We start from the raw sequence: 13,989 nt of genomic DNA, 5'->3' as shown, positions 1-13,989 counted from the left end.
AAGCGGGGGAGGGCAGAGCGGTAGCTCTAGATATATCTAAGGCTTTTGACAGGGTATGGCATGAGGGTCTCCTCAGTAAAATCAGATCATACGGTATCACTGGTAGAATACTTAACATAATTAAATCCTTCTAAGATAAGAGAAAAATCCAGGTTGTCCTCGACGGTCGTACATCTAAACAATATGATATAAATGCGGGGGTGCCCCAGGGTTCTATCCTTGGACCTCTATTGTTCCTGATATTCATAAATGACCTCCCCGACAATATTGCCTCTGAGATGGGTATATATGCTGATGACACTACACTCTATGGCAAGCACGACAGGAAGACGAATGAACACATTTCTAAAGAAATGGCAGAAACACTAGAGGAAGACCTCCAATCTGTAGTGAAATGGGGACAAAAGTGGTTGGTCGCGTTCAATGCTGCCAAGACTAAACTAGTTTCATTCAATAATTACAAGAAACCCTCTCTACCACCCATAGCAATGGCCAACGACTCTTTATCTGAGAGTCCATCTTTCAAACTCCTTGGCCTAACGTTCACAGGAAACATGAGTTGGAACAATTACATTGAAGGCATTGCCAGGGCCGCTGCAAGAAAGGTGGGCTCTCTCTACCGTGCTAGAAAACTACTAACATGAGTTGGAACAATTACATTGAAGGCATTGCCAGGGCCGCTGCAAGAAAGGTGGGCTCTCTCTACCATGCTAGAAAACTACTAACACCCGAAAGTATCCTGTACCTCTATAAGGCCACCATTCGCCCATGTATGGAGTATTGCTGCCACATCTGGGCTGGTGCATCTGCTACTAGTCTCTCGCTCCTTGACAAGGTTCAAAAGAGAGTCGCAAACCTGATAGGCCCTGAACTGGCATCTAAGCTTCAGCCTCTGTCCCATCGACGAAATGTTGCATCCCTCTGCCTTTTCTACAAGTATTTTAGTGGTGAATGCTCTGACGAACTGCAATCACTTGTGCCCCCACGACGTGAGCACCCTCGACAAACCCGACAGGCTGCTAAATCCCACCCCCACACTGTAGAGATCCCTAGATGTAAAAGATCTTTTTACTCCAATAGTTTCTTCCCCAGAACCGCTAGACTCTGGAATTCCATTCCAGGTCCCTGCTTCCCCAACAGTACTGACGTGCAGAAGTTCAAGTGTAACGTGAACCGACACCTTGCTGCCCAAATCCCTACATAGTACCCCAGTAGTGTTGCCCCTGATAGTAGCCCCCTACACCAAAGTGGCAATTTGCCTTGTTTGGGGTGAAAATGTAATAAAAAAAAAAATTTTAAAAAAGTGACATAGCTTTGATTTGTATGAGATTTGAACCATAGCTATTAGATACAAATTAAGATTTTTTTAATTTCAAGTCAGTAGGAGGTCAGAAATAGTGAATCATACAGAATCAGTTTCAGACATTTGCAAAAAGTTGTCTAGTTTCACTAGAAGTACAAATACAGTATAAACCAATTGAGAGAAGTGAGAAAAATTTTAAACATCTTAGAAATTGAATAATGAAGACATAAAAGAAGTGATCGAAAATGTTCTGAATTGGATTTTTTTGTTTCTAGATGTCATATCACTCTTATAATTTCGTGTCATAAATTATGCAAACTAATTTTTATTATAGTCCTTTAGGCATCTTTTGTTTTAATCAATAAAAATTAAAATTAATTTTATAGAATATTAATGAGTGTACACAATGAATTATGAATATTTCATCAGATTGACCAAAAAAAAATGTCCCTATAAATTTCAATTTCTACAATTATTTCAAAATTTGTTTATTCTTAAAATGATTTACATGAAAGCCATTATTAATTGATTAGGCAATTTGTTTTAAAACTATATTGTCCTATTAGGAAATAAATTTTATGGTCGATTTAGGTTTGCTGATTTTCAGTTATCCTTTTTGTTGAACTCTGTGCATTTTTCCTCCTTGTCAGGCATATTTTATTTTGCTGCTCTTGACTGATGGTGTTGTCTCTGACATGGCAGAGACTGTGGATGCGATCATTGAAGCCTCACGCTTACCAATGTCATTGATTATTGTTGGAATTGGAGATGCTGATTTCAAGAATATGGATTTCCTTGATGGAGATGATGGTGTCTTGAAGAGCAAATCTGGTAAAATTGCCCAACGAGATATCGTACAGTTTGTGCCATTCCGGCAATTTATAAGGGTAAATTATTTTTTATATGCCTTCCACCCTTTGAAATTTTTTCGAGAAAATATTTACCAAAGTATCTTTTTGATATACTGAGAAATGATTAGAAAATTGAACCTGGAAATGTTAGTAAAGGATACCTTGTGGAAAAGGTAAATTTCTAATGAAACCAAACATTATAAACTTTTTAGTACAGCTTCTAGATGTATGAATCTAAATGTTGGCTGTGATTATTTTTAGTTTGATGCAAAAAAAGAGTACAGAAGCCTTTTGTGAAAATGCAGATACTTCTGAGTTTTGTGAAATTTCAGCAATAGATATTAGGCATCAATTAGTAACTATTCTTTAAATTTCAACTTCTTTGGATTATTTTAAATGGATTTTAAGGTGGCATAATATGGGAGTAACATCCATTTAAAATTCAAATATTTCTGATTTGCATTAAATTTGATCTATAATCATTAAACATTAATTAAGCAAGATTCTTTTAATTTCACTTTCTTCTTAAGAACCCTTAAGTTTAAGCATTAAATATTAGACATTTTCTATAGTGAATGTTATGGATTTTGATAAATATTGGAATAAGGATTCTTAATTTTAATTTTTATAAAGGAGAATAAAATTAGTTCAGAACTTCTGTTTGGGAACTAATCCTAATTTTCCTAGGACGAGTATTCTTTTAGTCCTCAGTGTAAGCTCATATCAAGATTTGGTCATTCGGTCATCCGTAGCAGTTTTATTAAACATCACTTTATTGCTTATGATATCTTCTAATCAAACAACCTCCAATATTTCCTCCTGTATCAGAAAACACGCTATGTGATATACAAATATCTGTACGTTATGTTGCCAAGCTAATCAAAAACCTTGATTCCAATAAAGCAACCGGCCCTGACGGTATTCCAATTATAGTACTCAAAAAACTTCAACCAGAACTAGCACCCATACTTGCAAAACTGTTTAAATGTTGTCTTAAGGAGAATTGCTTCCCATCACCCTGGAAAATTTTATCAGTATGCCGTGTATTTAAGAATTCAAGTGATCACTCATCCCCCTCTCAGTACAGGCCAATAAGTCTCCTGTGCGTCAGGAGTACGTTGCTGGAATCTGTGTTAAATAGAGAAGTAATCAATCATCTCAACAAAAATAACCTTCTTAGTGACACACAATATTGTTTCCGTTCTGCTAGATCTACAGCAGATGTGCTTACACTTATATCTCATAGGATTAGCGAATCTCTCGATGGAGGCAACCTTTCTAGGGCAATTGCTCTTGACATATCAAAGGCCTTTGATAGGGTATGGCATAAAGGTTTACTTCACAAGATCTCCAGCTATGGTATAGCTGGAAATATCTTAATTATTAAATCACTTCTCTGACAGGTTCATTAGAGTAGTAGTTGATGGGCAAAAATCAGAAGCTCACAGTATTAATGCTGAAGTCCCTCAGGAGTCCATCGTAGGCCCAACTATTTTCCTGATCTACATTAATGATCTTCTAAATCACATCCTTACATCATTCATAGACATTTATGCTGATGACACTATCATCTATGGTAGCACATCTAAGACCGTAAACGACCAAGTTCTCTCTGATTCTCTCTCCTCTGATCTTGAGCACATGGTACAGTGGGGAAAGGAGTGGCTGGTTACTTTTAATGCATCTAAAACCAGGCTTCTATCTTTACATCATCAACATTCTGATCCCCATCTGGCATCAATTGAAATGAATGGCTCTCATCTTGGAGAGGCTTCAAGTTTTGACAAGCTTCTGGGCTTGACCTTTACTCCTGATCTAAATTGAACATGTACATCAAATCTGTTGCCAAGGCCACTGGAAAAATGGTGGGATCCTTCTATCGATCCAGTAGATATCTCCCTGCTGATGCAATTCTCTATCTATATAAGAGCCAGGTACGTCCAAGGATGGAGTACTGTTGCCACATCTGGGAAGGAGCTGCTAGAAAGAACTTGCCCTACCTTGATGGAGTTCAAAATAGACTTCATAGCCTTATAGATGTCATTTTCTCTTCCCTGCAACCTCTATCTCACAGAAGAGATGTTGCGAGTTTGTCTCTGATGTATCGTTATTTTTATGAAAAGTGTTTGACTGAGCTTCAATCTATGGTCCCCCCTCGCCAAACTTTCACAAGAAACACTTGTCTAACTGAAAACACTATCAATAATTCCCCCCACTCTTTATCTTTGCCTAAACCTAACTATAGATTCCATGAACAAAGCTTTTTTCTTAGACCTGCACGTCTGTGGAATTGTCTTCCGTTTTCCTGCTTTCCAGCTGACTACAATATGGTTATCTTCAAGTCCAACGTAAACAAGTTCTTGATGAGCCGTTTCACTTAAGTTAACAAATTTACTGAATTTCCATTACTAACGATTACTATATTGTCCAATTGACTACTGTACACTCTTAACCATTATCCTCGAGTGGTCTCTGGGCCTTGATAAGTGGTGATGCCTATGTAAAAAAAAAAAACATAGTCTGACATTGTCTGTTCATGTTTGATGTATATTTTAAGCAATTTTCTGGAATTACTGAAGCAACAAACACTTCTATTTCCAACATTGCATTATTAGGAATCACTTTACAAAATTAACCATTGCCATTTTTTAAGTTAAAACTATGAATATATATTTTTCATCTTAATTAAATCTAAATAATCATTTCAGTTTTTTTCTTTGTTTATTTCTTCAATGTTCTGACTTTTTCTGCATTGCATACAGCTTGAATAATTTCCAATTAATATTAATTAATTGGAAATTAATATTAATTAATTGGAAATTAATATTAATTAATTGGAAATTATTATTAATTAATTGGAAATTATTATTAATTAATTGGAAATTGCCATAAAATTAAAATTTCTTTATTCAAGATTTTTTTATTGTTCAATTCAAAAAACTTTTCACTTAATTTAATTTTATTTTTTTCATGAAATAAAATTCCTGTTTAATAAATACATCCATTGATTGAAATCAAACAATGCTGATTTTAACAAGTTTTTTTCTTTTTACTTTATTGTGTATCCCTCAACATTTTTTAAAGCTTTTCTTATGAAATAAGATTGCAATCACGCTTAATAAGCAGAAAAAAACTTATAATATCTGCTTGTTTTGTCTTTAAAAATCACGCCATTCTTTCTTTTTTTCTTCTTTTAACAGACTTCTATGTCAGAACTTGCCAAACATGTCCTTGCTGAGGTACCCCACCAAATCGTAAATTATTTCCAGATGATGAAAATTGGACCTAACCGACCAACTCCTACATAAGTAACATAACGACGATAATGGTTTTAATAAGTATCTTCACATTTACATGCATCTTTCCTTTTTTTTTTTTACTCCATGCGGTGAAAGAATTATTTTTTTATATTGAAACAAATTAGTCTAACAGAATTATTAACTTTAATATATAAATGTGCATGACTATGAATTCAGAGTTATCCATTCAAAATAAGTCTAGTATACACCTGATCTTATATTGCTCGATACCAAAATTAGTTTATTCTTATATTGCTCAATACCAAAATTAGTAAACCAAATATATTTACAAATTTGGGATATCGCTGATATCTATATGTCAAGGTTTCCACCGGATGGTCTCTTCAGACCCATAAATCCTAAACTGAATAAAGTGGCTTTCAGTTTCCAGCAAGTGAGAAGTGAGAATGGCAAAATTCTGTCAGTGACAACCATGTAATGGCCTCCATCATTCTAGAAGACTATAGGTTGCGCCTGTAAAGGTGATTAAATACTGTCTTCTGTAGTTGAACAAGCCTATCTTTTATCTACATTGTCGGTTACAAACACTGCAGGTGTAGGTCGGGTCATCATATTGGTGGTCGGTTGAATTTTGTTTCCTGGCCTTTTGGTTACCACCTATTCTGCGATGGCTCTTTCGCTAGTGGTCAGACATTTTGTTACTGTTTGTCTCCAGATGTTGCAGACTTTAACTTTGGGCTCCCAACTGGTAGGGTCAATATCACATACTTTCATGTCGCGTTTGCACATAGCGGAAGTAAGGACGACCAATTTTCCTTTTGCCAGTGGTGAGTTCACCAAAGAGAATGCCTTTTGGGATTCTCCTATTGTCCATGTGGTGCATATGGCCTATCCAGTGTAGACGTCTTTGTCGAAGGAGGGTGAACATGGAGGGAATACCAGTCCTTGTGAGCACAGCATTGTTTGTAGCTTTGTCTTTCCAAGAAATTTCAAGAATTCTCTACAGACTACGCATGTGGAATATGTTCAGTTTCCGTTCTTGGTGGCTGTAGGTTGTGCATGCTTTGCTTCCATGCACATGATGTTATACCCGTTATACTTTGATTACGGTTGGAATAAACATTCTACATATAAGGTTTAGCTTTGTTCTTGGACACAAAAGTTAAAAATGTCATGTTATTTGCGTTCTGAAGAGTCCATTGAGAGGAAACCTTGGCATATTGATGCAAGTCAAACAACTTATAAAATAGAGGAATATGGACATATAAGTGAAGATTTAATTAAATGATGATAAAAGAAAAACTTGAACTCAATAAATGTATGCATTTTGTTCTTTTAAATAAATCTATCAACGTTGTGAGACAACTACTATTCAAATAATATGTCAAAATTTGACTTCAAACTTATGTTTATGAATTAAAACTGATTAAAACTCCAAAAAATAAATTTATTGCTTTGATCAAAGAAAACATTGAACACGATAATTCGGTATTAGAGATAAAATATAATGTAATTATTTTTTAACTTTGTTTTAAATGCATTTATGAACATAAACAACGATATGATACATAATTTATTTAATGCATTTGTTAAAGAAATAACTTTAATTCTTAAAAACATTAAAGAAACAACGGATTAAAATAGTCATTAATTTCTAAATAATTGTTGACATAGTCTAACCTTAATTTCTAAAATGTGAATATTTTAGCTGACAGTACAACCGCATTCATATACAACGTAATGTTGGATAACAAGTTTTGTTTTTATTAATAAAACAATGTTATTCATGAGGTAAATCTTTGCTGCTGTTTCTTTCATCAAGTCTGACTTATTTGTTTAATGCTTTTGCATTGAATTTTGTTATACATCATCTCTTGAGCTTTAAATGCTTATCATATCTTGAATCTCTTCAACTGTTGTTAATTTTCTGATTGGGGGGGGTAAAGATTTTCTGTTTTGCAATTTGAAATTTACAGCCATGTTTATATTTTGATACCAATTTGCTTTATTGTGGTAAAAAAAAGATTTCTTTTATATTTTTATGTTATTCTTGGTAATTTTTTTAAGGTTGATGCTACACTTTTTTATATCTCTGTAAGGTATTCTTTGGCCAGTTTTCTTTCCAATTAATAAAAATGGTAGATTTAGAAATAAGAAAGGCAGTAGTTTAAATAGTTATAAGCTACCAATATTATGAACTCCAACTTAACATTCAATTACTAATTATTATTATAATGGTTACTTATAAATGTATGATGAATTTTATCTGAATATAAAACTCATTTTTCTATATAGCAAAATGATAAATCTTTATGGTATTAATCATTTTATTAATAACTAGCAGGACCCGTATACCAGCGTTGCATGATGGAAGTATGCCCCCACCAACTAAACTACGGTTGTAAGTGGGAGTCACTGCCGAACCCATATAATAACGGGCACTGGTGCCCATGGTCAAAATGAATGTACCATGGCAAAGTACTGACGCATTTAATGTTGAGTTTTTCCTCCAAAGAATCAAGTACATTTTCTAATGATTTGTTCCGATAAAAAAAATTATGGGATTTTATATGAGGGAATATGTAGCATATATATAATTGTTGGCAAAAAATAAGTTTGTTTTATTTCATTCAATAAACTTCCATATCTTTCTTTAGGCGTAATAGTAAAAAAAAAAAAAAATGCAAATATTTGGGAGCTAATCTCTTCAGTTTAGTTATGACAAAGACATCAGTGTTGTTTTTTTAGTGTTTTAGTGTAATTGTCGCAAATATTTGAGAGCTAAACTCATCGATTTATAAATACATCAGCAATGTACACGTAGTGTGTTTAATTGTATAAGAACTCAGTTTTGGTGATGTTTTGACCAAGATGTCATCATCGATGAAGATGTCAGGTTTTTTTTATTATTATAAGAAAAATCTTAAAATAAGTCGCAAATATTTGGGAGCTAAACTCCTCAATATATAAATAAATATGCAAATGAACTTGACTCCGGGCCAAAAATATATGTCTCTTAGTCACGCCATATTTTAACATTCGTTCATAAAGCAAATAACTGGATTCCGGAATATTAAAATTTTAATTGCTCAGCCAATCAGAATGGATGGAATTTGGTGAGGGAGACTTCATTATTTATGAATCCGAAATTGGAAAGCTCATGTTCTGTGTATGTATCTATGAGCCAGTTACAGTCGGTTTAATTACAGTAACTGTGGAACATGTAGAATTGGTTCCAGTGACAACTGGTAATGGTGGATGAACTCAATATTTAGAGGGAGAAATAGGGAATCCTTCCTCTAAAGATGTTGCGATTGTGATGGTGTTGCTCTTCAGATGAAACCTAGCATTTTATTATCACTAATTAATGTGTCTAAAATGGTGTTCGAAAGCTACATAAGGTAGTAGCTGTAATGAATTTGTATGTGGCTTTTGTTGTTGCAAACCTACGGTACTTTGATCCAGAGGGGAATTTCTGCGGTCATTTCATTATATAAGAGATAAAATGATTAATACCACAAAATTTGAATCATTCGTTTAACATTTCAAATGACATTTTAATCATAGTTGTTTGCTATGTTGTTAATACAAACATTTCAAAATCACTATGTAATTTTATTTGTTCGTTTAGTACATCATTTTAGTTGGGTGCCTTATCTACAGACCAGTTATTGATATAAATAAATTCACCTCTATTATTGCTTTTTTAAATAATAAATAATTTTCTAAGCCAGACATAGCAAGATTTCTAATTATAACAGATTAGCAAAAATATGCAACCGGTATGCTCATATATTTGCTTTTATTAAATTTTGAACATTTTGAAAATAAAGATGGAAAGATATAAACTAATATTTTTGAAAATCGTAACAGTTTTCGTTACAGACAAATTTTTTATATTTTCTTTATTTTATTAATTTTTATTATGTACAAATTTATGGAGTTAATATTATTTGTAAATGTTAAGCAGTCCGTTAAAGTGAGACAAGATAAAAAGAAAAAATTTTACTTTACTACATAACAATAAACAGTGATATTTAGCGCTCTCTTTTTCCCTTTATCGAGCCAGTTTGTTTCTTAACTCGCTAGCTCAAGACCTCTGTGCACAATAAGAAATGTTGTCTTTTCGTCACAATTGCTTTCGTATCCATAAACTTACTACTTAAATATTTTATTTACTCCATGAATTGGAAGTTTTATTCACTACTTTATACACCAGAATATGTTAAGTTGAAAAGTATTTTATTTACTCTTTCGCCTGGCTATGAATATTAAAAAATTATTTTTTTTAATTAATAGAATTGAAATAAAAATTTTCAAATCAAACAAACTAAAAATTGGTAAACATTTCAAACAAAAAATAAAAATGCTTTACAGTACATTTTTTTTTTAAATAAATTTATTGTTTTATTTCCTCCGAATTCTTTCTTTTATATTTGCTTTTATATTTTATTGTATATTTGAAATAAAGAAATGAGATTACATAGTTTTATGTTTTTATTTTATTTTCTTTTAGTCAATGATAGCATACAACATGGTAAAAATACTTAATTCAGAAAAACTGAATACAAGATTTTTATAAATCTCTTTAACATTTATTTTAGCAGGGGGTAGGGGATATCTAAATTAATAGTTCAAGTGTTTTTATTGTTTTTAAATTAGAAAATCTTCCAATGAAACGATGGAAAATCTATTGAAAATATTGTCTGTATGTGTGTATACACACACACACACAATTTAACAATTGCAAAAGCAAGAGAATATTATGAAAACAAATTTAATTACTGTGTCCATTGCTTTTCAATTAATATAATGTAATGAGCAGTGCCCATCTCCCCCATCATAAGTAGCATGAAATCGCCTGTTGTATGCATACTAATTTTGGATGCTACAAGATGCACTGTAAGGGCAATTTGCATAGGCAATTACAGTAGAAGGGGGCAGTTGTTTGCAGTAAAAATTTGTGAAAGGATTGATACCACTGACAACAATAAAACTAAATTTTGCTTACATTTCTGCAAAGTTTGAGTCTGTACTTTTTACAAACTATTTCGTGATGGCAGATAAATTTGATTTGAATCTAATATTTGAGTTTAGTCCAATAAATTCTTGACTTAAGTGTATTGTCTCTGTGTGATGGAGAGTATATGATTACTATGCATCTTAAAAGCCACTGTATTTTACCAGTAACTTTAGAGATTTTACATTTATTAAGCAATCTCTGTAGTGTATATGGTGAGCTACTTGCACTTGGGTGAAACTAGATGCTTGCCTGGCATACATCACTTGGGTGAAACTAGATGCTTGCCTGGCATACATCACTTGGGTGAAACTAGATGCTTGCCTGGCATACATGCTGAAGATTTCTATGCTATTCAATCATATGATGTCTGATAGCTGCTGCATACTTATTCCAGAATGGAGATAAACGATTTCAAGGGCAGTTATAAGTGAGGTCCTGATAATATCCTAATTAGGCTCAACCTCCTGATTAGGAATAAAATCTCTTAACAGAGTATCTTTCTTGATTTCAAGGAAAGTATAATTTGCGAGTGAGCTAGTTACTGCATGTTTAATTAGTGCTCAGTATTTGGAGTTCAAGTGTAATGAAATGAGTGGTTCGTGTAATGAAATGAGTGGTTCGTGTAATGAAATGAGTGGTTTGTGTAATGAAATGAGTGTCCGTGTAATGAAATGAGTGGTTCGTGTAATGAAATAAGTGGTTCATGTAATGAAATGAGTGGTCTGTGTAATGAAATGAGTGGTTCGTGTAATGAAATGAGTGGTTCATGTAATGAAATGAGTGTCCGTGTAATGAAATGAGTGGTTCATGTAATGAAATGAGTGGTTCATGTAATGAAATGAGTGGTTCATGTAATGAAATGAGTGGTTCATGTAATGAAATGAGTGGTTCATGTAATGAAATGAGTGGTTCATGTAATGAAATAAGTGGTTCATGTAATGAAATGAGTGGTTCGTGTAATGAAATAAGTGGTTCATGTAATGAAATGAGTGGTCTGTGTAATGAAATGAGATTCAAAAGTGATAACCTTGCCCGAGCATCTGTAGATCCACAAAGTATGAACTGCATTTGATGACATAAATTGGTATAAATTAGATGTGTACAATGTTTAGTCATGCACAGTATATACCATTAATGGATGTGAGATAATGTAAGTTGATGAGATTAATTTCAAAGGAATTTTTTCCAATTATTATATGGTAATAAAAAAACTGACAAATTACTGGGGCTCATGTATTGGAAAATTTTCTAGAGATTTGATTTTCTGATTAGTGTTGCTTTGAAACAGCGGATGCTTGATAAGCATAAACAAAGCTTGTCATATTAAAATCAATTTATTTCAATTTTAATACAAAGCATAGCATTTAATCTGAATGCTTGTATAGTGGTCTCTGCTATTTATTGATTAAAAAGACGAAACTTTTTTCTAATCAATAAATAATTTTGAATAAAATCTTAATAGATTAAAAAAACATTTCAACAACTGAATTATTTGGTGCATAAAGTCTTAATTTTTCTCCATAAATACTCAAAACAAGCAGATAAATTCTCAAACCTTTAATTAGATTTAATGCAGTTTGCACACAATTTTGCAAAAGCTTGGTACAGTTTGAGAACTAAAGTGATTTTATTTATTTCATAGTGTAAATGAGAACATAGCTTGAAACAAAGATTACACACTTTTCACATTAAATAGCCATATCTATCCTATGTGATACCCAGAACTTTCAGATATTTAAAACTCTTCCTATTAGTGAGTTGCACTTTAAGATCAATCGATTCTAATTGGAAATAATTTGTCAATCTTTTAGTATCAACTGCAAAAGAGTTCTCCAGTGAGTGGAACTGATCTTTCATTGATTTAAAATCAGCAATCTGCTTTGAAAAATGATCTTTAACAAAATTGTGCTCACTCAATGCTCATTTCAGCTGTAAACGTATAATATTCACAAACAAGTCATGTGAAAGCCAAAGATGTGCATCAAGTAACTCAAATACTTGACTCTGATTCCTGAAATGTTTGGCACAAGAAACATCTTCCGCTTGTAATAATCTATAAATGCTATACATAATTTATAGCATTTTAAGTTTATAATGTTTTTCAATACCACAAATTGAATATTTCTGTTTGATCAAACAATTATTTCTGACTCCACAGTTCTGCTTATAATTTTATTATTTAATTTGTTAAAATTGTCTACCGTGGAAACTAAATTCCACATACATTCTGGATTTTACATGTTACTGAGAAATTCACAATTGCATTCATTTCAAGTAAAAGCAATTGTTTTCCCAGAACATTTCCAAGTTTAACCACTTGCCTGATGCCACTACAGTTTAACCCGAATTGCCTGATGCCACTACAGTGTTGACCCCACAGTTACCAAATCTGGCAACTGTAACATATAGCATCAAACCACATTTGCAAAGTCAGCAAATAGCTGCAAGTAAGTTTGTCAGCAGTGTATGTTCATTTTCAGAATAAAAATATATCTAAAAATAATAAATTAAACCAAAGAATATTGGTTTATACCTGCTCCTTAAGCAGTATTACTTGGGGATATCAATTTCCATCTGTATATACAAAAAGGATGTAACTTATTGAATATTTGTGAAAAAGTACTTAGCTAAGTTCATGAGTGACTACAATGAATTTCTGTGCTCACTTAAATGTTTGTTACATTTTATTGGCAAAAAAAAAAAAAAATTAGAAATTACGTTTTTACAATTTTTACTAATACCTTTTTATTTTACATTTTTGTGTAAAGATTGAGATTCACACTTAAAGTATAAAAATCTGCATCACGCATATTTGTAAACGATGTGAGTAATGCCTACTCTGCCTATTCTTTTTTGTCAACCGATCATACGTTTCGATTTGTTTACATATATGCAAACTCCAAATACACCATATTTTATTTTCTTAAATAAAGTATGATATAAGTTAGCATAAAAAAATTGTGGATTACCTGAAATAAGGATTGCTGTTGTGAGAAAATGTTTTGCAGACGAAACCATAAGGGGAACGTTTTGAACATTTGATAAAAACCTTTTAAAAACGTAAAACCTGTGAGGAATATGTTTGCTAGCTTTTCACAATGATTCACTCTTAGCTTGCATGTGTTATGCAACATAATTGCTAGAGCTGGTACAAGCTTTTTCTATTATTTGAGAAATGTTATTCTAGCAGCAGAAAGAGAGATTCTTGAAACATCATCATATTCGGTTTTATGTTCATTTTATATGTTGGAATGAATTGGACAGCTTTTAGAAAATTGATTTCCAAACTTAATTAAGGAAATAACTTCCAGTGATGAGACAAGATTTTTATAGACTGGGTGCTCTTCCAGATGCCAACCCAGTGAGGTGATAGGAAGCAGCATTTTTATTGCAACACGTTCATCAACGCTAAAGAATGATTCACCACACCTTATGATTTTTTTTGTTGATTTTTTTTTGGATTTAGTAAATTTTGTAAAAGTCTAATCACTAGATGAATCCAAGATTTTTATATAATCTATTAAAAAATATTTTTTATTGCTGTTTCCTATT

The 13,989-nt window shown here is 32.5% G+C and overlaps 1 protein-coding gene across 2 annotated transcripts in view; it reads left to right on the top strand.

The window, feature by feature from the left end:
* LOC145277815 (copine-3-like) overlaps positions 1 to 6,860 on the top strand; it is a 58,157-nt gene extending 51,297 nt beyond the window's left edge. For both annotated transcript variants that reach the window (XM_080129703.1, XM_080129702.1), the window contains exons 14-15: positions 1,954 to 2,190; positions 5,355 to 6,860. In XM_080129703.1, coding sequence (XP_079985829.1) covers positions 1,954 to 2,190; positions 5,355 to 5,462 — 345 coding nt within the window. In that variant the 3' untranslated portion in view covers positions 5,463 to 6,860. The remainder of the gene's footprint in view (positions 1 to 1,953; positions 2,191 to 5,354) is intronic.
* The last annotated feature ends 7,129 nt before the right edge of the window (positions 6,861 to 13,989 follow it).

The sequence above is a fragment of the Euprymna scolopes genome, chromosome 6 (assembly GCF_053919585.1).
Source record: "Euprymna scolopes isolate OS-2025 chromosome 6, ASM5391958v1, whole genome shotgun sequence".
NCBI lineage: Eukaryota > Metazoa > Mollusca > Cephalopoda > Sepiida > Sepiolidae > Euprymna > Euprymna scolopes.
Note: the sequence above shows the minus strand (reverse complement) of the source record. Positions and strands in the feature narration are given on the sequence as shown.